At 38.2% G+C, this 26,190-nt stretch overlaps 1 protein-coding gene across 14 annotated transcripts in view; it reads left to right on the top strand.

Annotated features, from left to right (window-relative positions):
• LRCH3 (leucine rich repeats and calponin homology domain containing 3) overlaps positions 1–26,190 on the top strand; it is a 61,528-nt gene that overhangs the window by 22,893 nt on the left and 12,445 nt on the right. For 2 of the 14 annotated variants that reach the window (XM_030954033.1, XM_030954030.1), the window contains exons 2-20: positions 1,519–1,663; positions 2,023–2,149; positions 2,696–2,801; positions 2,985–3,121; positions 4,084–4,193; positions 8,376–8,469; positions 9,336–9,456; positions 11,947–12,095; positions 13,452–13,528; positions 16,248–16,340; positions 16,758–16,809; positions 16,940–17,080; positions 18,300–18,347; positions 19,353–19,406; positions 22,403–22,483; positions 23,789–23,860; positions 24,717–24,765; positions 25,260–25,373; positions 25,979–26,097. In XM_030954033.1, coding sequence (XP_030809893.1) covers positions 1,519–1,663; positions 2,023–2,149; positions 2,696–2,801; positions 2,985–3,121; positions 4,084–4,193; positions 8,376–8,469; positions 9,336–9,456; positions 11,947–12,095; positions 13,452–13,528; positions 16,248–16,340; positions 16,758–16,809; positions 16,940–17,080; positions 18,300–18,347; positions 19,353–19,406; positions 22,403–22,483; positions 23,789–23,860; positions 24,717–24,765; positions 25,260–25,373; positions 25,979–26,097 — 1,889 coding nt within the window. The remainder of the gene's footprint in view (positions 1–1,518; positions 1,664–2,022; positions 2,150–2,695; positions 2,802–2,984; positions 3,122–4,083; positions 4,194–8,375; positions 8,470–9,335; positions 9,457–11,946; positions 12,096–13,451; positions 13,529–16,247; positions 16,341–16,757; positions 16,810–16,939; positions 17,081–18,299; positions 18,348–19,352; positions 19,407–22,402; positions 22,484–23,788; positions 23,861–24,716; positions 24,766–25,259; positions 25,374–25,978; positions 26,098–26,190) is intronic. The other 12 variants (XM_030954031.1, XM_030954034.1, XM_030954032.1 and 9 more) reach the window with 12 other exon arrangements.

Here is a 26,190-nt window from a genome sequence, read left to right as displayed (position 1 = left end):
AAAACTCTGTATTAAATCTGCTGCAGCTCTGCAACTTGGAGGGGAGGGCTGGAGTGTGCTGTCATTTTCACTAAATCTTTAATTAGAATTAAACTACGGAAGTAGAGCAGGAGGGACTTTAGGACATACTAGAGCACTCTGGGAGATAGCTAGTGCAAAATAAGCATCCATTGCATAAATTCTTGGAAGTGTATGCTGTGTTCTGCAGGATATATACAATTACTTTACTGACTCCTTTGTTAGCTACAGATTCTTAAGCAGGCTGTGATCAGTCCAATTAATTTGCTGCTTCCACTTAAGCTGGAGTTCAGTGAGTGCTTTAAAATGCCAAGAATAGTCTCTGCCACCAAAGTAGGGATTCTTCTGCCTGAACCAACATTTTCCCTGGTTCTGGTATAGGGTTTTTGGGAGAGCTGATCAGAAAACCACTGCATTTCTGATCAGTTTCTCTCACATACTCTGGCAATGCAAAGCACCTGGGACAAGCTGTAGAGATAGGAAAGTTCTGCTTTGGCAGTTGCAGGAAGCAGGATCCAACAGACTGATATTTCTTTGCATTGATGCATTTATCTGATGTTTTATCCGGATTAGCAAAAATGGTAAGATCAGGATGTTTATAGAGCCTGTCTTTAGCAATCTGTAAGTGCAAGTTTTTCATCACTCTTGGAAGAAAAAGGGAAAAATGTTTTCTTTTTCACAAAAAGTAGAAAAGTAGGGCAAAGATCTCAAACTGCTTTCTGTCATAAAATAATAAAACTATTCTAGATATGCAGTGCAAACTTATTGATGCCTTCTATCACTTTGTAATTTTTACTCCCACTATTAGAGCTGTCAGAAACATTCATTTCAAGTGTTGATTTTTCAAAATCAAGTTTGGACAAGTTGAAGCTGAGGTCATGTTTGAGCCTGATACCAGCTGGAAAGAAGCACTTGGTGTTTGTGCATTGGCGGGGGAGTGATTTTTAATTTATTTATTTTTTAAAATTTTTATTGGTGAATGGACAAGGGGTTTCATAATGTTCCTCATTAACTTTTTGTATTAATGGATTAGAAGTTTTCATGACTTTCATGCTTTCTTACCTGTGTGCACCCTGCTGAACTTTATATCCATCACAGCCTCTGCTGTAGTGAGCTTTTGTCATACCTGGAGGTTGGATAATGCTTCTATCAGAACTCAGAGCTGGGTGTGTCAGGAAGTGGGGACTGTAGGTGTGTGTCTGTGGGAACTGCCCTTTGGAACTTATAAGCAGCAGCTTTCCTTGACCTTTAAAAAAAAAGAACCCTTTGCAACTGCATTATTTATCAGAGTGCAGCTTGTGAAGGACAATAATGCTCATGGGTATTTGTGCCCATAGACTGGTAATTGGAACTGTCCCAGGAAACATACAGATTCTTCAAGTATAAACATTTGGTAGGTGTTTTGGTTAGAGAAGTTTAACCAAAACAACCTTGCCAAGCAAGGAACTTTTGAAGTTCTAAGACAGCTTTACTGAATCTTTCTTGTTTCCCTCTCTGCAGACTTGTCACGGAACAGACTGTCGGAGCTTCCAGCAGAAGCCTGCCACTTTGTCTCCCTGGAGACTCTGAATCTGTACCAGAACTGCATTAGATATATCCCAGAGGCTGTTTTGAACTTACAGTCTCTAACATTTCTAAATATCAGGTAACAGTTGTCTTACCAATTCTGCTTTAGCATGAGGAAAGCTTTTGCACTCAGACCAAACACACTCCTTTGTGACAGAGCATGGCCACTTATCAGAGCACCTGAAAGGACACAAAAACCTCACGTTGCTTCACATTGAGTTCAAAAGCTTCTGATCAGCCTTGATACTTGATATTCAGAGTTTGTTCACACATAACTAGATAAAGCAAGTAATGAAGAAACGTCTCATGGGACCACTTTGTAGTAATTACATAAAAACTGATTTGATCATCTAAGTGGAGTGTGCTTTTTGTATGTGTCTTTCATTGCATAAATATTGCTCATTAGACTTATTATTTTGTTTTCTTTCTGTCCAAAAGTCGAAACCAGCTTTCAACATTGCCAGTATACCTCTGTAGTCTACCACTAAAAGTTTTGATAGCAAGTAATAATAAGCTGGTTTCAATACCTGAAGAAATTGGACGACTCAGACAGCTGACAGAGCTTGTGAGTATACACTTGATTTCCAGCTATTACTGTTCTGCTCTTGGCCTAAGGATGATCTGTGTCTGCCACAGTGTCTCTGTGTTTGGTTTTATATAGAGGTGTTAGAAAAGAGTTTTAAATACTCTGAGATTTCAGAAGAATTTTAGGTGAGGGAAAGATGCACTGAAGAGCAACTGATCCATGTCAATTTAAATGTCTTCCCTATTCTAGGAAAGGTCTGGTGGAATTAGAGTTCTTGCTATGTTTATTTCTGACAGAAAGCTTTTATGTAGCAAATTGTGCTATCTGATATACTATGGAGTAACTTGAAATAAATTTCCACATCTGAATGCTCAGTCTTTTAAAGCTTTTATTTCCCTTTGTTCATTTTAACTTTTTGTTTAAAATGAGAACAATGCTTCATGTCAGCAGTGAGATTGAATGAATATATTGATCTGAGGTGTTATATAGATGGCTGTCCTTTTTTTTCAGTCCCTAAATACACCTGTGTATTTTAGTCACCAGAGACTTAGACAGTGATAACTCATTCTTTGCTCTTCTTTTTAGGATGTGAGCTGTAATGAAATACAGACAATACCTCCACAGATTGGCAGTTTGGAGTCCTTGCGAGACCTAAATGTCAGAAGAAATAATTTGGTGCGTTTACCTGAAGGTGAGAAAATGGTTCTCCACTATAACAGCAGAAATTTCAAACACTTCTCTGTTTTCAGTCCCTTTTTCTTCCCCTGAGAGCTAGAAGCAGCTTAACTGTTTTGTGAAACACATGTTTTTGTACCCTTGCTTTTTCTTACCCTCTTTTAATCTTCTGAATTGTATGTTTGTTTTCTGTCTCCAGAGCTTGCTGAGTTGCCTTTGATTCGATTAGATTTCTCCTGCAATAAAATAACAACGATACCAGTTTGTTATAGGAACCTCAGACATCTTCAGTCCATCATGTTAGAAAACAACCCTCTCCAGTCCCCCCCTGCACAGGTAAACTGCAGCTACAAAATCAGATTACTAGTTCAGCTAACAAGGGCAGAACTAAGTTATAAAGTGAAAGATTATATTACATATTTGTTATTTAAGAACAAGAGAACTTTAAATGCATTCTATTGTCTACAAATATTAAATATGTAGCACAGCTTGAAAAATCCATTTTCTTCTCTTTACTGTATTAATAGTCTCTGCTGTGGAATATTACAAAAAATTTCACTAATGTTGGCTTGAATATTTCTGCTTTCAGCAGAGAAGAGAGGAAACTCTGTTAGGCAAGTCTGATTTTCTGTCACTCAAATGTCACAATTTTGACTGAGGCCTCAGTGCTGCAGTTTGCTGATCCACTTTGCAGCAGAGCACTCAAATTGGCCTTTGAGCTAGAAACTGCAATATTATTAATGACTAATTTAATTTTAAGTGTGGGTATTGGCACCCCTGAGTATTACAGGTTCTACTGTGAGCTGCTGCATCAGAGTCAAGAGGGGCACTTGCTGAAACTTGTAGTTTCAGTAGGGTTTTGCTTTCCTTGTGAAAGCAGAGACAGCTGTTACTGCCTTCATTGACTATAAATTTGAGCTGGCTTTGGCAGTCTGCCACTGCCATTCAAATATGGGCATGGGTGGGATGCATCTGTTCTGATGCCAAGGGTATAAATTCTGGTACTTGTGAATGCTCATGTCTTGTTTGCATGATGAAATTTCAGCATCCAGCTGACAGAATTGCCTGCAGACCAGATGTACTTAGAGGACGGCTTCCATTTGTCTACCACAGGCATCCCATGATGCTCCACTCTAGTTGTTCCTCTAAAATGCAGTGATATTAGAATAAAAGATACATTGATTGATGTAAATGTGCTCATTTGTTATTATTCTCAACTACATCTTGAATGTCTGTAATGTATTTTGAAAATATATTGTCAAATTATACTTACTTGATTTTTTATTTTTTTTTTGAAGATATGTATAAAAGGAAAAATTCATATATTTAAATACCTGAACATAGAAGCATGCAAGATAGCTCCAGACTTGCCTGATTATGATAGGAGACCCATGGGATTTGGATCATGGTAAGTTTTGCACAAACCACATTCCCAGTTTTAATGGCATTCACGAAAATTCTGTCAGTCCACCTTGAGTTTATTAAAAAAAAAAACAGATCAAGGATTGTTCTTTCTTTGGCAAGTGCATTGAGGAGGCTTTGAAAAATTTTGTTTATGGTATTTCATGGTGCATTCTAGTACGGTACCACTGTGTAAGAACTGAGAATTAGTTCAGGAGATGACCTGGGCAGTGTCATGGGAAAGGCAGTGTCAGAGATGATATGCAGTAAGAAGAGAATACTAATAAATAATACAGGGGGTATGCTCCCATGTTGTTAACATCTATGTTCAGTTTACAAGATCTTAATATTTTCCACAGACTTACTGAATCATATCTCAGCTGTGATTTTTAACCTTTTGTACAGAATTTTATAATGACTGTGCTCAAACTGCAGGTGTAAATGCTGATCTCCACCCCGTTAGTAAACTGTTATTTCTGGCAAGCTGTCACTTGGCTCTGCTGCTTGGCATTGTAACACAAATATTGGAACAGTCAGCCATATCAGCTGCTAAATTAAGATGTCTAGCAAAAAGCAGGAGTTAAGATTTATTTCTGTTATGTGATACAGAAGAAAGGCAGTCAGTGAAGTATGAAACTGAATATCTATAAAAATCACTTCAGTCATCTTTGAAGGTAGTAATAATGTGTGGAGGAGTAAGTTGCTGAAGGATATACTGCTGCCTTAGCAGCAATAAAACACAAATCAGGGGGCTTCACAATAAATCATCATGAGTCAGATTGATGAAGAAGAATTTGCATGAGGGGCTGACAGAGTGATTCCTCATCAGCACTGAATGTCCTAAGTTACTGTTCTAGATGAGGTCAGCATATGAACATGTCAAGGGTTAATTGATTTCCAGTACAAGCTGGTCCAGCTGGTTTCTGCATCATACTGAGGATACTGTCCTTTTTCTGGAAGGAAAAGGCTCTAAATGAGAAAATGTCATGATCTGTTTAGCTCTAACATAGTTTGGTAATTTTTAAGAATAATTCAAAACCAGGTGGGCTGTAGGCTTACTGATTCATTGTTGTCTGTAGCTGTATATTGCTCTGGAAATTTTCATAAATTGCTTTTGTGAAATGAGAATAATTAATATATTTTAATCATAGCTTGAAATTGTAAATGTAAAAACAAGGGCAGAACATCCTCAACTTGTAAAAACAAGTGGAGGATGTTTTCTCTAGAATTTTTATCAGACTCAGCAATATGAAATGAGCTTCAACTGGCTTTGCCTTAACTGTATTTCTGTACCCAAGAAGAGATAAGAGTTGGTGGTGGAATTATTTGTTGTACTGTGCTGTTTAGGGCATTTAGTGTTGCAGGTGATTCTTTCCACCTTCATGTAGCTATGGAAGAACTGTCTGTGGAGCAGAGCACATATTAGGAGAAAATTGTGGAATGATCTTGTGAAAGAGAAAATCCCCGATTATTATATTTTTATGCAACTTCAGGTGAAAGGAATGAAATCCTTCAGCTGTGAAACAGTTAATATTTCCAGGCAAGGCACAAGAGCTTTGTGTTTGTTATCTTCAAAGGTGACCAATAGAAATACGGTATCAGTCAGTCCACCTAGACTTGGTTGCTGGTTTATCTGATCAGCTTGGTGTAATACCGTGCAGGTTGAGAGTCTGAGTGGTAGAAATTTTTAAAGTTTAAGGAAGTTTACGTCATGCTGTCCGTTCAAATTGGTTCAAACATTTTTAATAGCAAGGCTGTTGGTACTGCTAATGAAACAAGATGCTCTGAAACATCATGGCAGGACGTGGGTTGGAGGTTCTAGCACAGCTAATTGATTGATTTAGCCTTGTCAAATTATATCAATCTGTTTAACCAGAATGTTAACAGTGGTCCTTTTCTAAAGGACAGTCCTTTTTCTAAACATAAGCTATGTGAAATTTATCTTGTAGCAAGTTTTGTTCAGCTGCAGCAAGCTGGTCTCATTTGCAGCAGTGAAACTCAGAGCAGCTCAGGTGCTGGAGGGAATGAGGTTGAGAGGAGGCAGAACTGTCGAAGCTGTGTAGCAGTTGTTGGCAGACTGGCACAGTCTGGAGCTAGAAGGTTTAAGATATCAAGTACTCATGGGTGAGCCAGTGTAATGAATATTCTGGGACCTGGGCAACTGTTCTTGCTTACGGGAGGTAAAGATACAGGTTTTAGTGTGACATGGAAATGGCAGCAAGTACTGTCTTTCATTGTTGGTCTTAGCAGGCATTTGGCTTCTCATCCTTTGATTTCAAGCCTTACACAGCTTCCTGTAAGCTGTAGTTGCCCCAAAATGGTCTGATCTCTCCAAATGCCTAATGGTTGTTCCTTGTGGCTTGTTGGTCAGGGAGGTATAAAAATCTTAAGTCTCAGCTGATTTTAGGATGGCTGCTGTATGATTGCAAATGTGTAAAGTGTGTAGCATTGGATAGGTGGGTTTAGTTGTGAGAGCTGGGAAGACAGATAGGAGTTTTGTTGTTAAAAAGGAGAAGTCCTGGGCACAGTTTATGTATTTTTGAGCTTCCAGCTAACTTTAGTCTTAGATGTAAATCTTTGCAAATTCTCCAATTGAAAAGGGAGGCTAAAAGAAAATTTGTATCAAAACACTTCCTCATTTTTGAGCTCCTTAATTTGCAATAATTGTTCAGTTTACAACAGGGTGCTCAGGTGATGCTGAAAATGTTGATTCATTTAAAATTGAATTCTACTGCAGATTGATTTTTCTTTGACCCATGTTTTAAAAATATGTGTAAGTTCTATGAACTGTTAGTATAGTTATGGTTCTGTTGTCAGTTATTCAGATTAGTAGCTCTTTAACTACATTGGGTGGCTTCATACTCATTCCTTTTTCTTCCTACCCAGAAAAAGGGAGTTGGTTTTTTTCTTTGGATTTTTTCTTTCTGGTGGTTTATTATGCAGATGATCTTTCTGTTCAAATACAGGGCTGTAAAAGTGGATTTGAGTTAATCAAAACTCCATGCAGATGCAAGAGCTTGTCTTATAGTCTACATCTGCGTAGAAACAGATGCATAGCTTAATGTGTCTCATCTGTAGCCTCCATCCCTCCTGGAAGGATCCCTTCTTTGCTATTTCATGTCTATCTGAAAACTAAAATAGGCCTTGAGAGTAGTCTGTCGGTATAATAATAATAATGATAATAATAATTTGAAAATAAGTATTTCCTGAAAGTGGAATTTCAGAGAGAGCAGCAACTTGAGAGCAGTGCCAGTGAGAAAATGACCCGCAATTTACTTATGATGGGGTGAAGCAATTAGCTTCCTGAAATTCATTCTTCCTTGTGCATTATGTAGTAATTACTGCTGCAGTTCTCCCTGGGGCATCGAGTGCCAATAGGACAGTTGAACCATTGTGAAATGCCATCTGCAGTGGATCAGACAAGTCCCATTGTCTCTTTCACTGTAGCTATCTGCAGCAGTTGCCAGAGTTGACATCTGTGATGGCTATACTGCTGAATTACGTAGTTTCTAAGCCCAGAAATTTAAAGAACTGTATGCCTGTTTGGTTATGTGTATTGTAACAGTGGGCACATGTCTAATGCCTTTGTCTAGACATGTCATTGACAAAGCTCTGTAAATGAGAACTGTACTTCTACAGTTATTACATTATGATGTATCTGAAGTACTGTTACTTACTGCAGTTTCTTATGTAATTATGACACAGAAGACATTTATGTGATACATGCTGCATACTTTTGAGTAAAAGTAGTATATGCTGTACTTTTAGTGATTTTGTACATATTTATGCTTATTTATGTAAAAGTTTGTTTGACAGTGGTTTTCAACCAAAACATATGAGTAGTAGAAAATGAAAGTTTGTCTTGCTAAACAGAGAAATATGAGATCAGTTTGCAGTTTGCTTTGTCATAATTTCTCTTTGGGAAATGTTTGAAGAGTGGATCTCTCCTTTGAATCCGCTGAGCTCAGAGGGCCAGGCAGTGGCAGGTGACAGCTGAGTGACAAGGATGGTGAGCTGTCAACATGTACTTCCTGCTCTATTGTAGCAAGTGCAGAGTGAGGTTTTCAGACATGCTGAGCTTGTGAACACGCTGCAAGTGTGCTTGGTGGCTTATTCTGCTGCTGTTGTGTAATGGCTGAGAAGCTTTTGGTGGTGGTTTATACAGTAATATAAACTGTGTGTTTGACAGCCATGAGGAGCTCTATTCCAGTCGTCCATACGGAGCACTCGATTCTGGCTTCAATAGTGTGGACAGCGGAGACAAAAGATGGTCAGGCAATGAAGTAAGTGTTGCAGCTTTACTTTTGTTGAGTGCAGTATTGTACAGTAAAGAGAACTAAATGTATGTATCTGGAAGCACAGTCCATGGGTAACATGCATGTGCTGGTGTGCAGGTTGGCTTGAGCCAATATTACTTGTTTTATTGGAGAAAAAGCAAGGTTAATTTATATGGGATAGATCCCAAGTTGGAAGTATTAACAGAAATGTATAAAGCAGTGCATGAGAGGTTAATTTACTGGAGCATAAAAATGAGAAAAATCGGGTTCCTCATTTTAAAAACTTTTTATGTAACAGTATCAAATTACAATGCTGAGTCAACTGTAATTTTTCATGAAAAGATGTTTCAATAAAATAAATCTGAACATGAATATTCAGCTTTGGAAATCAGGTGGAAATTTGTCTTCTTCCTTTGTTTAAAACATTAAAACCTGCTTGCTATTTACAAGGAGGAAAATAGGATCTCTTAGCAAAAAGATTGTCAATTATTACTGCCAGGAAGAAGTTCCCTTTTCCTCTTGTTACATCTAGAAAATAGCCAAGACCTAAAGTGCCGCAGCAAGCTTTACTCCATACTTGCACTCCTAACTTGATTTTAGAGAAGGTGCTAGGATTTTCCATCCTGGGATATTTTCAGTTGCGTGCAGGTACTGCAGTCAAAACTATAGGTAGCTGGTTTCTAAAGAAAGCTGAACTCTATGGTTTTTTAAAACAATATATTATAGCTGTCTTTTGCTTTAAATTAGTGTTTTGTAGTTGTAAAACAGTTGTAAAATTGAAATACAAATCAAGGACAAATCAAGAAGTAGTAGATTACAAAATTTGTTTCTGAGGAGAAATATTTCTAGACTTCACTGTTTGTTTTCCAAAGCCAACAGATGAGTTCTCAGATCTCCCATTACGTGTAGCAGAGTTCACCAAAGAGCAGAGACTGAGAAGAGAAAGTCAGTACCAAGAAAACAGAGGGGGTGCAGTTGTAATTAATGGTGGAGGTAAGTAGTGACTTTTGGCTAACAGTATTTATTGTTATCATTATTAAAGTTCCAGAATGTTTCCTACAGATAGTAGCTTGTTTAAAGAGGAAAAAAACCCAGAAAGGTGTCGGTGGAATTACACAAAACCAGTGTTGTTAAAACTGTAAAAATACTGTTGTTTTAAGGATGTTAAAGGCAAAATCAAATAGCAGCAGAATTGGTATTTTCTTGAAAACTTTGTCAGCTTTTGCCTATGTCCTATGTTAAAGTCTCAACTGCTTCACATGGTATTTTGGAATATTGAATTTCAGTGCATGGATATTGAATTTTGCTGTTTGAGCTTCTGGGGAAAATTTACTGCAGTAGTAAATTGTCAGTGCTCTGTGCCAACTGCTGTCAGAACAGGATGAGCAATTTTGTCAGGAAATTTCGTATTTCCGACTGGTACTAGTGTCTCATTCCAGTTTTGGATTTTAATCCAAACTTTAATATCATCCAGGAGGGCTGGTGGTTGTGAATGGCAGTGCTTTGTTGTGCTTTCTCATTTGGTGTCCTGCAGTCTCACAGGATCACCTTCATGATTGTTCAAGAGATGATCATGCTTTCCATGTTTCTTGATCTCCAATCCTCTTTCATTTTAACTTCCAGAAATCCGCTGCTCCCAGTGTCTCCTTTTGTTTATATGCCTTAATTTTAACAGTGTTTCAGGTTTGTTTTTTCAATCATTCCTTCTTCTCCATTGTTCTGCAGTACTTATTATTAGATCTCTTGTGCATATACTTTGATCTCCTTCTTTGTCAGCTGCTCCCTGGTTTTCATTTTCCCTGATGGCTACAGTTCATTTTTTCTAAGTGTTGCTCTTCCCAGCTACATCTAATGTCCTATGCCCAGCTCCCACATTTTCTTCTCTCTTCCCTCCTCTTCCTATCTTTACCTTTTGCCATCTTCTTTTCTTGGTCTTAGTCTTCTGTGCCACAAGTTTTTGTTTTCTTTGTCACCTTCTAGAAAGATCTGAAACTTTTTAGTTAACTCAAGGTCTTTCACACATTAATGGGGACAATATTCATTTCAAACAGTTAAATTCTGGCAGTTAGAAGAATTGAAGACATGGTGTCATGGGGAGCGTTGGGCAGCCTTAATAACAGGTAGTGCTGCCAGCTCTGCCTCCAAGACTAACTTTATTTTGTTCTTTGGCTTTTGCACACCAGGGATTTCAAAATGCCTAGCAGACTTTTAAGCTGGAGCATGATCAGTTCATGAGTAGGTGTGTCTGAGAGGGGCACAAACCGTAGCATGTGGCTGTCAGAGATCCACATGTTTTGCAGTTTTATGTTCCTAACACAGCTACTAATATGTTTCACCTTTTTCTCTATTATTGTTGTTATTATCATCATCATTATTTAATAAGCAAGCCTGGAAAAAAGGGAAGTTTGGGTTTTTGGGTTTTTTAAGATTTGAAACTGAGATGGAAATTTAATGAAGCCACAGTATATAGGAATGTAGTTTTGGATGGTTGTAGTAGCAGAGGGGGTGGCTTTGGCAGTAACAGTTGCTAGATTGTGTGGTGAGGCAAAGAGAAGTCTGTTTTACACAAGCAGGAAAGGGGCGGAGGAGTAAAGAAGAATGTCTGCAAGAGTCTGGAGCAAGTTTGGGGAGAATTTCAAGAAAAAAGAAAGTTCTAGTGCTCTGAAAGGGAATTTATACTTTCCCCTGCATCCCCAGTGCAATATTTTTCACCAGGGGCGTTTGCTTAATGTCATGACTCTCAGAATCCCTGGGCAGAATGTGGAAAAGCAGTGACAAGTGAAAAAATTGCCCTACATAGTATCTCCCACACAAAGAAAAATCAATACCAGCCAAACCTTGCTGTTTCTTGCTCTCATTTCAGTGATTCCTAGTTTCTTTTTCATTCTTCTTTTAAAATAAAATTGTAAGTGCCTTATATTGTTTTAGAGGAATTTTGTTGTTTTCTGTAGTGCTGTTCATTATTTCCACATACACTTCTTATATTTATTGTATTTTCATCCAGATAACTTAGACATGCTGCTCTCTATTTTGTTGTAGTACTAACACTAGTAGAAGGATCTGTCATATGCATTCTGATTTTTCTGACAGAGAACCAAAAGAAATTATTCCAAAATATACACAGGTCATTGTGCAGTCTTGATATTAGCTGAAATACTTTGATATATAGTTTTTGGTTTTGAAAAGGAAATCACAGTATTTACTTTTTCAGTCACTGCAAAAGTATTTGAAGCCAGCAGTATAAAACTACCTCCTTGATACATGTTGCTTGTTGCTTTTTAAAAGGCATGAATTTTACAAGTATTTCAAAATTTGTTGATCTAATGTTAGTGGGCCTGACAAAATCCAGGAGCTTTCAGGCTGAGCTTTCCCAGATGGCAGAAAAAGCAGGGCCTTAGCTCCTGACCGTGCTGCATTGCTGGGTTTTGTCCTGTCTCATGGGTTATCTAATTGTGGGTATTTTCTCTGTGTATGTTTGTCAAGTGGACCACGATCTCGATCAGATCGACTACATTGACAGCTGTGCCACGGAGGAGGAGGAGGAGGAGGTGAGGCAGCCCAAGTGCCAGGACTCAGACAGCCTCAGCTCCCAGTTCATGGCCTACATCGACCAGCGGCGCATCTCCAATGAGGTGAGGCTTTCCCTTGTGTTCACTCAGCTCACACACCCCAGCACAGCCCTTGGGAAAGCTGTTCCCTGTTAAGTCATTTGGATGTTACCCTTCTGGAGAGAGTCCTCAGAAACTGAACCTATAGAAACAGATTTTTAGCCACATCGTGTTTCCTTCTTTGTTCTGTCGGTCTTAATTAATGCCTATGTACAGTTTCACAGCTGAGTGGCTCACTGTACAGACTGCATGAATAACTTGTCTGAAAAAATCTTAGTGGCTGCTCTGCTTAAACAGTAACTGTGGTGCTGTGATTCAGATGTGTCCTTTCAAAGTTCTTAATGTTTTGAAGCAGAAAGATATTTGCTATGTGAAGAAAAAAAAAAAAAAGGGGGGGGGATCTTCCGCTTTTATGTAGGAGCTTGGTCCCTATCTTGTGAACTTTATATTACTGTGTTTAAAATCAGTCACACAGATATGAGAGATGTATTCATTTTGCAAGGCTCGTAAATTCAGTATCAGATCACAGTGAAGCACAGGCACAAGAGCAAAACTTTTCTAAGTCAACTGTAGGCAATACAACCCAAGGACTCCTTGCTGTAGATAGGAAAAAGGCATTGGTCAGCATCACAACAGCTATTCTTCAGGGTCTATCTTGTCATACAAATTAAACTGCTTTTAGCTGAAGGAGTAGTTTCTCTAAACAGACTATCCAAAATACTCTACTGCTTAGGAAGGCTGACTGCACTGTAGCAGCATGCATGCAGGCATGAGTGAAAATTGGCAAGCTAATCTTGAAAAGTTTCTATTTTCTTATATTAACGGTTGTCAGTGGAAGTTTTTAAATAACACCAAAGGCAATATGTCTCTGTTCCCAATAGGATAAATTATTTCATTGCTCAAATTAAACCTAAAGCATTCTTATGAATCCCATGTTTTGCTTTCTTAGTCCTTCTGGGACCTGTCTTTAGAATGTCATGAAAGACAATCAGCTCCTTTATTCTGTATTTTTGAGAATCCAATCTTCACTACTCTGCACTTGTAGAGCTAAACTCCAAAGAGTGTATTTACATTTCAGTACAAATTTTATACCTACATGAACTTCTCTCCATGATTCTTAATACTGGAGGTTTTAAACTCCTAAAGTTACCAGCATGCATATTTAATCTTGAAAGTATTATTTATTTAAATTGGAGAAAAAAAATAAGAGTGAGCTTGCTTGGTTTGAAATAAACATCCCTGACTTGTGTTTTGTGCTTTGCTGTCAGGTGTTTTAAATACCAGTAGTTACAGATGGAGCTGTACAGAGAGATTGTTTGGCATTAATGTACAGTTTTCTGAATAAATTGCTAGCTTAGTCTTTTGTGGTTTTTTGCTTAGAGCTCACCAGTAAGGCCTGTATCCATCAGAGAATTTCAGAGAACAGAGGATTCAAGACGACATTTACATCAAAACAGGTACGAATTACTGTGGCAACAATAATTTTATCCAGAATTTTGTGATGAATGCAGAGCATGTATTTACTGAACATGTTTAGAAAATGGCATTGTTTCCTGTTGCTTTGCCAGAAGTGTGTATGACACTTCTTTGATAAGTTATTGCTCCAAATTAGGAATTGGAATTCTAATAACAGCAGTGAGCAAAAGGCATAACTGTTCTATGCCAGTACTTGACTTAAAATCAGTTGGTTAAAGAAATCTGCATAATTAAAGTCCATATTTTTTAACTGATTTGATACCTGCTTTTTGTGATTTAATTTGTGCTTTGGTTGAATAGTTGATTTAGGCTGTAGTACATAGAGGACAAAAGGGATAAAGGTACTTGCAGGAAGGATAGAGATACTGTGGAGTGTCTGATGTGCCGTGAGGACGCATTGTTGGTTGACTCCTGCTGGTTTTGGTATCATGGAAGAATATTTTTAAAAGTACCTTTCTGTGCCATAATCATGAGCCTACATCAGCAGAAGGGATAGAATGGGAATCAATTCTGAACAAGTTGTTTATTTTGATGAAGTATGCCCATGCTCTTTAATGATTACTTTAATGATTATTGGAGAGAATGCTTATCTGTAAAATAAAGGTCCGAATTGGACGGAGTATCAATGAGGGGTGGTTAGGTTTCTGAAAAGAATTTTGGATGTCTAGTTAAAAAAATAAGCAAATAAAAGATAAAAAACAAGCAAATTCTTGCAAATGAAAATTGATAGAACCTTTTTTATACTGTTGAAGCATTTCAGTATTCTGTGGACTGAAAGTGAATTTGCAGGGACTCCACAGAAAACCAGCCCAGTTGTACTTGGAATGTTTGGGGGGTGGGGGCGTGGTGGAAAAGACAAGTGCTAGTCCTAAGTAGGTGATTACTTATACCGTCAGTAGAAACCAATTTTTAATGGATTCTAAAATGGTATTGAAAGAGCAGATGAAACCAAGATTAGTGTATAAATTTTTCCAGAGTTTTGGCAATGTTTTAATAGGCATTTTGAAATGTGCAGAAAATGTGCAGATACAGTAGCTGTACTGATACAAGGGAGGGTAGCTATTTCAGCATGTGTCAGCAGTCCTTATCCTGTCCACAGGTCAGGCATAAAATGATATAGCAATTCTGCCATGTTCTCCCCCAAAAAAGTGAGTGCTCTTGGTTTGAAAATTTGATTTTTTGCCTTTTTTTTACTTTTTTTAATTTGAACATTTGTGGTCAACATGGAAATAATTAAACTTTGCAAACCCTGGTTGCCGTGATAAATCTGAAGGAAATTGGAGAAGGCTGGTTAGCTGGGGAGAGCTGCTGTTTACATAGACAGATGTTAATGATAAAGGAAGTTGTAGCTCAGTAAGCTATCCAGTGATTTTAAAATTTAACTTGAGGATAGCAGCAGATCTCCATGCAGAAGTAGTTAATCAGCAATCCGAATGAATTGTAGCTTACTATGCTGCAGCAGAGTAAAATTGTTAAGGCACTAAAACCAGATCGTGTTGTTATTGCCTTCAAAATTGTGTAAAAACAGCCATATGACAATGAGTAATTTTTTTGTATTTTAAGCTTGTATTAGTCAAATATTTTATTTTGTGGCAACCACAAGCTGTAAAGTGCTTCCACAGTAATTCTGTGCAAATGCCTTGGCAGCCAGCCTCTTTTTTTTTTTTTTTTCTTTAGCATGCTGGAGCCATTAAAACTCTGAAAGTTGGATGTAACACAGACTTCATCTCAAGAGTACTTATATTAGTTGATTCAATTAAATAAATACAGTTTATGCCTCTGGACAGACTGTGGTGCATTCCTGATGCACCAAAGCTGTGTGTACTCTGCTCTGAACACACTCCTTGGCACTGAGCTGAACCCAGTCCTGTCTGTTCAAAACAACTCTAAGTAATGGGTTTGTCATGTGCTACAGTGCTAATTTAAGTAACAGAAGGGACCTGTAACATCTGGGTCTTCCACATCTCATCTCCATGAGGAAAAGGCCCTAAGTGTGCACACAGCCAGCTGGACTGACTTTTTTTTTTTTGGAAGTGCATGGTGAAGTGTGTCTGTGTTCCATGGCTGCCCCAGGAGTGAAGGTCACAGAGTTTAGGCTGTCAAGAGTATGGTCCTCGATTTCCATCAACTTTGTTTCTAGGCAGCAACATGTCAGGGTACATGCTGTAGGCTGTGGACCTTGGGAATTGTTTCAGTGCTAACTAACAGCTGCCTTCTGGCAAAGAACTGACTGAAAATTTCTCTCTTATTGTTGATATGATGGATAAGAGCCAGATGGGTTCTTGTTTACCTTGTGACTTTGAGGGCTTGTGTCACTGGCAGTCACCTGATTGGTGAGGTGAGCAGATGTGTGCTGAAAATACCCAGGGGTCCTGATGTTTAAAATAATTTTGCTCTTTCCAGAGCAGAATAAGGCCTGCAATAACCCAAATATTGTCTTAAAAGAGAGAATCCATCTTTGTGTATTTTTAAGTCATTGTTAATTCAGCATGTTATGTTTAATTACGAACTGCAGTTGTGATCTGACTTGGTATCACATTGTGATTTCTTTAGTCCAGATTTCACTTTTGTGATTATCTGAAGCTAATTATTTGGGCATTTCTCTCACAAAAACAGCTGTAATCTAGAGTAGAATTAATCTGACAGTAGTCTATATGCGTCAGTGGCCAAATCCCCTTCCACCTGATGTCTTACCTGCAGGGATACAGATGAATTACGAAGACCTGAAACTCTAAATTTGATGCAGGACAGAGAGCATCAAGTACTAAGGAGTTATGTGGACAGGACAGAGAGGTAGGGAAAAAGAAATTGAGTGTTTCTGCTGATTCATTTCATTATTTTCCCCACCCTCAAATAACCATACTACAACCATACAGTTTTTCCTCTAAACGAGGATCATGTGAAAAATTCCTGGTTTGGTTACTCTTAGAGAATGGGTATAAAGTACTGAGTATCTCAATGTAGTAGGCCAAGTGTACGACACCACTGGTACATCTTGTGCTGTAAAAAATGTTACTACGGTTCAGGAGAAGAAATAGAAATTACTCACAAAATCTGTCATTCACAGTGTTAAGTCATCATCACAGCTGCTAGTAGACAGTTACTCTTCTGATTTCATCAGCTACTTGTGTGTCGCTGACAATTCATGTATGCAGAATTTTTGGTTTTGAGATTAAAAGTCTGCTTACTCTCTGTTTTTGCATTTGTCAGACCCCTGCCTGATTCACCTTATTTTCTCTCGCTATCAAGTCACCACACCCAGGTAACACATAGAATTCAAATGGTTTTGAATGAGTTTGATGTGAAACCAAAGTGATGTTCCCCATAAGATGTGGGCTGTTTCTCCATAACCCATCTGCAGCCTCACAGCCTGGTGCCCTGTTTGGTTGCAGGTCCCCAGTGCAGACTCGGAGCTGCAGCGCCAGCACATCGAGCGCACGCGCCAGGAGGCCCAACTGGCAGCCCTTCAGTACGAGGAGGAGAGGAAGAGAACTAAGCAGATCCAGAGAGAAGCTGTCCGTGACTTTGTTAAGGTGCCTCCTTTCAGTACCTACTTCATATTTTATCTTTTCTAAATCCTTTAATTATAACTAATTGCCATGATAATTACTGCTTGTATGTTACACTCCTGGCACTTTATAAAGAATTTGGACAAATACCATTTAAGTCCATTAAGTGTTGGTGCTGTAGCTTAATACAGGCAAAGCTAGAACTGAGTAGAAAGATGGAAGATTTATCCAAAATATGATTGTTGCGAAGAATTCTGATTTTTGCATATTTCACCTCATACTTTCAAATTTCATTTGCATAGATGTGATGGCATTGGTTTAAGAAAGAAGAGACCTTTATCTGAGAAGGCATAGAGGCAGTTTAATTTTGAAGACAAATTTGGCAGGGAGGAAATAATCATACACACAAAAATTTAATGCTGCCTGATCTATTTTGCTATTTTGTGATAATAAGTTTGTTCTGGGTAAAGCATGGGTGCAGACCTATACATCAGGCACTCACTCTGAACACTGTCTTCACTGTATCTCTGCACTCATGCCTTCTGCTTAGCATGCCAGTTTTTTTATATGATAGCTGATTTAAATTTGGTTTACTGTTTGCTGCTCTGGTCACTTACCTGACTCTTACCATCACAAATTTAAGAAATATTACAGTTAATATTTATTTTGCGTTTAGAGTGGTCTGCAGAGAGGCAAAGCATGGTTTACTGCTTATATTTAATGTATAAAGTTAGTCTAGAAAAAGGTCTTAGCTGCCTAAAACTAGGCTTTTCATTAGCAACAACTATTCTTAGGCCTCTGGCACTATTTTGTAGTAAAGCTGCTTATTAAAGATTCAGCTCAGTCTTTTAGTTAAAGATTAAGCTTATAGAATGCATGTTGTTCATTGATGAGTCTCCTGGGGTTTTTGGTTTGGGTTTGATTTTTGGGTATTTTTCTTCTGTTTCCTTTGTTGTTCATGACCACTTTATTCTCAACAGTTAAATTCCTCCCATGAGTTATATTTTGGGTTTATTGTGCATCTTTCATATGCATAATTTTAAATTTTTGTTTGTTTGAATGTGAAATAAAGGCTGATTTTTACTAATATCGGGGAAATTTCAGCTCAGTGAACCCAGTGCATGTTCTATTTAAAAAAACTGAGACCTCTGTTTTCAATCACTTATAAGTTATGCTGCTTGCTTGTGAGCTTTTGTTTCTCTGTGACATTATATTAAGTTTTGTTTTTTCTTTTTCTGTGTAGCAAAAAGCCTCCTTAAGTCCTCAGAAACACAGTCCAATGGATAGTGAGGTAAGAGTCCAGTAAGAGCATTAGTAGGGATGTCACCACTTAAATTCCTAGCTCTCCATCAGAGTTATTATCCTCATTGTGGAAAATACCTTAAAACTGGGTTACAGCATAGTTTTTTCACATATTATTAAGCCTTGAGTTGGGGTTTTTTTAATGGACTCAGCCTAGTATTTTCTTTTGTTCATCTAGATTGCCTGTCCAAGTGTGTTGTTTTATTGTTTTTTGTATGTTTTCCTCTGTTCTCTTCAGAAAATAAATTTCATATTCTATTCTGACGTGCTCCTTGTGAGCAGTACAGTTTATATTCTAACAGGACTATTCAGTCAAGTTACAGTGTTATAGTCATCCTTCACAAATCAGTTTTCTCCCAGTTTCCTGCTATTAGATCACCAGTTGTCCCAGAAATATTAAGCTTTAGAATTTTGAGGGTTGTCAGAAAAAAGAATAAATATTTTTTAAGTTTTTTTCTACTATAGTTTTACAATAATGTAGTATTTATAATCAAAATCAGGTAGTGATTTTGATTATAAATTCACTTGGTAGTGTTAATTAGATCAAAACTTTTAATATTATAACAAATATATTAGTTCTTTAGCAGTGTTTTGCAGCTAACTCTTTTTGTTAGAAAATTAGCAAAACATGGGGTAATTGAAATAGTTTTTTGCTCCTTTTTCTTCTTAATGTTTTTCTGTTCTTAATTTATTCTTTTAGAAGGTCCTTTGTTCTACCAGAGTCAGCACTGTGAATGCCTAGTGTTCTGTATTTGCTTGACACAACACAGAAAGCAGAATAATTGATTCCTTAAGTAATGTGACTGCACTGTAGTTCCTGGGTCATGAGGCTGTGTATTCCTACAGAATTACAGACACTTCAGGGATTGTTTTAAAGAGCCTCACAGTGCTATAAGCAAGCAGTACATGTTCCAAAATGTCTGTCTGTTCACATACCATGTGTTTCTGGCATTGTGTGTGTTTCTGACATTGCTCCATCTCTCCCACCTCCCAGTGTCCCTTTCCATCCAGAAGGTCTCAGCATACTGATGATAGTGCCTTGCTAGTGGTAAGATCCTGCACGTAATGGCCTTTTTCTGTGGCAGATTCTAGAGCATAGAAATGACAACATGTAATGATTGTCTCAGATTAGACCAACTCTTTTAGAGCTAATCTGTATAGCATAAAACATGACCATCTCCTTTGAAAAGTAGCTTAGCTGTGAACTATGATGTTATGAGTATGTTGACACCTTTGCTATCAGACATTTGCTAATAATACAATGATGTTTTTTCCACAAAATAATTAAAGCTTATATTTTGTTTGAGAGCAGAAGACAATTACTGATAGTAAAGAACAGTTTCTAAAATGAAAAATTCATCTCTAGTTGTTCTGATTTGATTTCTTTGATTCAGCTTGCTTCCTAATTGATGTGCTCTTCAGTGGCAAGGAAGCAGTTTTAATGCTTAGTACAGCCTTGTGCTTTAACTTGTCTGTGTCCTGCACATGGGGGTTAGAAATACTTGACACAAGTGTTCTGCTTATGAATGCTACAAATCATGAAATACTCCTCATACAGTTTTATTGTTTATTAATGCAAATGTCTTAAAAATAATTTATTTTGAACACTTATCAAAAATAAAAACAACTGTGCACATATTTCATGTTTTATGCTATTTCTTCCTTTGTGGCATCTTAGCAATGTAGCGTAACTAAAAAATCTAATTAATGCCATAATCCATGTCTAGAAAATTAAAAATACACCTGATTTGCCTGCTATTGCATGACTGCATGCCTAGAATTTATTTTCTTGATTTATGTGCTTCCATTATCTGCCTAAATTTTCTTTAGGCAGTGCTCTTGGTTAGAGTGTCTCTCTCCTAAATGTGTTGGTCAAGGTATTTACTGTGTCTTTATTCAGAATTTCTGGGTTTTCTGCTTTTGTAAGACTAGCACTTTGTGGCTAAGAAAGAAAGCTTAAAATGTTAGAGAGAAATTTAATAATCATGTGACTGTTTAGAGAAATCACTATCAATGAGCATATTAAAATGTGCTTTCATAGTTAGGTCATAAAAAGCAGAACAGCAGTAGTTTGGATTGAGATGGTTCTCTGTTGTCAGTGAATTTGCCTTTGGAACATATTTGAAGATGCCTCTAGGAACCCCATTTTTATTTGATTTTGTGATCACATGGCTTTTGTTGTAAATTAAGATACAGAATTTTCAGAAACTACACTGAAACTGGCTTTCATTGCCGTTTGTTTCCTTTCTTGTCTTTAACCAAGTTACATCCTTTTACTTCACAAAAAGAGTGACCAGGCTGGCAGGAAAGGATTGAAAGCAATAATTTTTCTGTTCATTTTTCTTTTGGTTCCTCACATTTTTCAGCAGCACTAAATTATAATAGTATATGAAATGCAGGGGTTTGTGATCTGTAGCTGTCTTCAGTGGTGGAAATCCACACTGTGCCTGATTATCACATATGCCAGGGCAGCTGTTTCTGGCAATTACTGTAACTGAAACATTGGATCCACACTAGCTCATGAATTTGTGCCATCTTTTGCTTAAAAGTAAAAACTTGTTCACCATCAAGGAAATGGTCATTAGTTTGCTTTAAAAAATTTATTAGATACTTTTACCTTTTTATATTCTCTTGTGTTTCATTTGACATTTCCCCTATCCTTATGTGTTTGAATTTTAGCTAGGTCTAATTTCTGAGGCCATACGGAAAAGGTTTTAAAAGTACTAAATCTAATATGTTGTTAGAAAGCAAGTAAAAAGCAATTAAAAGCAGGGCTTTTATTTTACTACTTTGCTCTTCTGGCATTGTTACTGCTTTAACAAAAAATTGCAGTTGTGAATCCTTTTTTTAAAATCTTTGGTATTTCTTGTGGTCATCTTGTTGTTGTCTTTAATCACTAATAAAAATTAAAATGTATTCATGTTGCACAGGTTACTGTGACCACTTCCTTCTGTTTATAAACAATGTCAGGACAGTTGGTTTGAAGTCCCAGAATGATTGCCCATGCCTTCTGTGGATGTTAATGGTTCCCTTTAGCTGTAGTTCCTCCTGCATACCTGTGATTTGAAGTGGAGTCTGGCTGTAGAACTTCATTGCACTCTGAGGTGGATTTCTTTGGGTTGACCTGTGATAGATAACCAGACTAAAATGTTGTTGAAGAAGTGTAATCACTGGCCTCTCTGAAAAAATAAGTTTTATGTTAGTCAGAACCTCTAGCTGCTCTCACAAGGATAGTTCCATTTGTTACAAGGGAGATTACTTTTAGAGCTGGTGTTAAGCTTTCAGGCTTGGCTAATGACTTGGTTTCAGCCTTCATTGCTTCTAAATCTGATTTTCTCCAAATAGTTTCTTGTTTTCTCCTATACTGTCCCTTACAACATTGGTGCTGTCAAAGGGGGAGAAAACCCCAAAACATCCTCTCAACTACAGCTCAGTTTCTCTGTTGTGAAGCCACAAGGTACTTGAGAAGCATCAGGCAGCTGCTGTGACCTCTTCCCCTCACAACCTTTGTGTCATTGCTGCCTTATGCTCCCTTCCTTGTGTTCTTTTCTTCTTGTAGTCTCAAATGTGGCCTGAGTCTGTCATATTACTGTTACCATATAGGATCTCTGAAACATTTGAAGTTAAGACTACATTTAAGTTAAGCACCAGTGTTACAAATAATAATGGTTGTGGATAAAGTAATCAGGACTTGACTTATGCAGACTTGTACCCTGGAGTTTTCTCTCAGACCATTGGCGTTCATTTGTGTATTCAAATGTTTAATAACTGAATTCTCTTAAAATATCCTTATTTGGTTCATGCGGAGTTCTGGTTGGGCTCTCCTTTGGCACTCCCTGTATCTGCAGTTGTTTCTGGCACAGGGAAATTTTTGTGACTTCAGTGCTAGGCCTGAAGACTGTGTGCAGCATGTGCAGAGGGTGGTGTAAGTCTGAGCTGCAGCCTCCTGACTCCTTTAGTGTTGTGGTTGCCTTTTCTCACAGTCGTTCTTTGCATCACTTCTTCCTTTCTTCCCTCTCTCTCTTCCCTCACTGTCCCTGACAGAATGGCTTTGAGCCTGTCTTTGTGTTTGAGATTGACAATAACACCAATACCATTAAAAGGAGGCCAGGCACTCGCAAACAGGTGAAGAGCATGCGGTGTGTTGGTGTTGTGATTGTCCCTGCCTGTGCTGTGCTGTGTCCCTTTCCCTGTGCCCACTGCTGGCTCTGTGTATAGTGATCCCTTCTTCTTAATCTGTGTCAAGCTTGCCCTGCTCTGTTCACACAGGAATAAGCAGATACAATGATGTTACAGACCACCTAGTTCTGGTTTATTTTAATGTTCTCATGTGCTAGCTAATGTGTTGTCTAAGACAAGTGATATTTGAAACTCTTAAAAATTGAAAAGAAACCCACCATTTCCACCATTTTGGCGCTGCCCTGCTCTGGAGAAAGAGGCAATCTTGACGATCAGCTGTAAGTCTCTACAGGGCCTAAAAACATTTGTGTTTAAGGCTTGCCCTGAGTGTAAACCTTCCCTTCTAGTACTTCTGGCTGTGCTGGTCTGAAGTGGCAGAAAAGTTGCAAATGTTTTAAAAACTAACTCCCAAATGTGTCTTTCACTACCTGTAGAGTTTCTGGGTGTCATTTGATGTTGTTTCCTGTGCTGAACTGTCACTTTGCTATTTGAATGCTGTTTCAGAAGGCATAGTGAGCCATTCAGTCCTCAAGTGTTAAAGTTCTGATGGTGCTTTCAGTGAGACACAGGATTTGTCCTTTTAGATCTGCCTGTCAGTGACAGATGGGCACAACTACAGCCCCTGTTCTATAAACAGGAAAAGTTATTTATTTGGCTGATTTTGATATTGGTCATAATTGAAATGTGTCTACACTTTATTTGTGGCAACACTGTAAATCCTGACACTGATATCTTCCCCAGGAGTGAGATTCTATGCACAGAATCTCATCTACTTTGTGTGTAATCACAAGGACCAGTTGTTAGTGTTTGTGGCAGATACAGAAGTGTGTATTACTGAGCCTCTTGTACGTAGGTTTCCCTGATTTTTCAGACATGCATAACATCCTCAAAACACTAAAAAGGAAGCTATTTATTTTTAATGATAGCCTAGAATGGACCATTGTAGGGTAAAATTTCTTTTTTTCTGACAGCATAGGTGTTACTAAAGAAGCTTTTGCCTCACTTACTGTTCTTAATTCTCTTTTTAATGTCACTGCATTATATGTAAAAGAAGCACTATACCTCCCAGAAGGTTCAGGAGGGTAGGAAGTAACTAACTAAACTATAATTCAGCAGGTATTGATGTTTTGCTTGTTGAGTGTTTCTAAGAATGTGATTGTGATCACTTCTTCAATTTTACTTCCACCTTTGTGTATAACCTGTCAGCTACTCACTAACTCTGCTACTGCCTTTCTTTCTTTCTGCATTCAGTCACTCTCAGGGTTGAACCAAGAAAGCTGTGCTACTACCCTGCCTAGTGCCTCTACCTTCAGTCCTGTCAAGGTATCTCTTGCTATTATCATTCACCACTAGAGCCAAGAAAAAAATCTTGGATCCACACATCGGTTTAAACAGGTGTTAGTCTGTCAGCATCTAATCAAAAGTTCAGGTAGGGCATGAACCTGATTCCCCTGATTAAACTGTAGTATATATTACCTCATCTTAGCTTTAGGCTGTGTCTACAGGAGGCCTGATGTATAAAACATGGTAACCCATCTCTGCTCCAAGGGGTTCTTGGTTCTCTTTGATGTTGCTTTTTCTGTACAAGTTCATTTACTCTTGATCAAGTTGAGTTCATCAAAAGTACACTTGTATTCTTTGCCTGTTTCTTTCTTTTCTGTGGAAACTGCTGTGCTGAATTCATTCCTCACAAGGATTCGTTAGTCTGTGTAAGCACTGTGATGAAACCACAGTGTGTTTCACTGGGGACAGATGTTCAGTAAATAGCAGTTCTGCATTAGCAAAGGTGTCAAAGAGGAGTGTCCTTGTTGGGGTGCTGTATTGCCAATTATGCATGTTGCTTAATTCCTGATTTTTGCTGTCCCCTTTGCAAAGAGCACTTCTCAGTTTGAGTTGGAAGGAAAAGTTAACAATGATCTGTCACTGCACGGTCAGCACTGTTTCATGATTCTTTTTCCTAAGGAAAAAGAGCTGTTGTGTCATTTCTGTAAAAGAAAAAACTTTGTCTCTGCAGAGATAAGACTAGGGAAACAACATACAGTGGTTTTTCTTATTTCTGGTTATTTTTCTGAAACACATTTAGATGGATGGAGCTTTTCTTAAAACACAGCAAATTAAAATGTAGTCAAAGCTTTTCCAGATTAGGACCATTCATACTCTTCTGCTTTTTCGTTCACAGAGTGATGACAGATCTACCATCTCCCCTGGCTCACCTACTGCTCAGACAGGTAACAGGGACAGGAAGAAAATTCTGAAAAATAAGATCAAAATGTCTGCTTGCTTATTTGTCCTGTGAAGAAAGGGGAGCATCTGTTCCCACCTCTGTCTGTGGCACTGCTGTGTGTGAGAATTTACCAGTTACTTGGGTCCCCTTAGAAAAACACAAGGGAAGAAACAAAAGGGATGAAGCATATCCTTAGGCAGAGCACAAGGTTTGGCTGGTTTAGGCCTTCATAGAGACTTTGGCACAGAGATGCATTCAGCAAGAGTCAGAACAGTTGTTGGAATTGGTATGTGGAATGTGCTTTGCATGCAAGTGTCCTTGGAAGTGCCTTTTCCTGCTCTGCTTTTATCATGCATGGCTGTAATTTATTTTGTCGTCATTACATTAAAATTTTTGGTTTGTTCTTTTAATTACCACATTGCTGTACCCATTTCCTATTTAACTCTAACCATTTCCTTCTTCCTCCTTCCTTTCCTGTGCCTTTCCACATTTGTTTAGTCCACCTTTCCCCTCCATATCCTGGCCATGCAGCCCTGCCTTCCTATAGAAACCCTTCCCAGCGACCCGAGAGTTTCCTTTTCCGAACAGCTGTCAGGGATGGAGCCAAGAAAGGTAGGTTATATAGCTCAGAAATCAGCTAGTTTTGCTACATTATATTGACATCTGCATTACCTGAGGCTTGCAGTGTTTTGTTACTTCAGGTCTTTATCATCAAACTACTTCTAGAATTCCATTTGTAGACAGATGACATCAGGTATACTGTGGACAAACAGGGTTTTATTTGGAGCTGCCCAATATTCTTTTGTCATACCTGTACAAGTGTGAGAATTTGCTCATCCTGGTCTGCACTTACACCTTTGCTGCACAAGCCTTCAACAACTTGATAATTCTTGCATTGCCCAGGAGCCTGTAACAGAATTGCAATTTTTGGAGAAAGACAGAACCATTTCAACATACTGCATGTGGCAGAACTTTGTCGTCATTTGTGCATGACTATTATCCAACAGAAAGATCACAATCTAAACAGTGAGGGAATTGTGTTGACATCTGATTTAGGTTGGTAGACCATTAGTTTGATTCATAATCAAAGGTAAGAAAGAGATTTGTGAAAAGGAATGTAACGTACCCATTCTGGAGCTTTGTGTGCAGTGCAGTAGCAAACAACATGAAGCCAAACTGTGCTTAGTGATTTTCTTTCCTTCATGCTGCTGTTTTAGCTGTTGCTTCATCCTCTACCTGTGCCTTGTCTCCTGCTAATGATTCTGCAGACCCTCGAGTGAGACAAAACTCCAAGCAGCGGGAGGAGGAGCTGGAGCTGATAGAGCAGCTACGCAAGGTCAGTGCTGCCAGGAGCCAGAACTTGGACATAGCAGGAAATGCACTTTGTGACCCTGCTAAGTCTGCCTTTGTCTTATGGACAAGTTTCACT

This window comes from Camarhynchus parvulus, chromosome 9 (genome assembly GCF_901933205.1).
Source record: "Camarhynchus parvulus chromosome 9, STF_HiC, whole genome shotgun sequence".
Lineage (NCBI taxonomy): Eukaryota > Metazoa > Chordata > Aves > Passeriformes > Thraupidae > Camarhynchus > Camarhynchus parvulus.
This window is presented reverse-complemented; position numbering and strand designations above follow the sequence as displayed.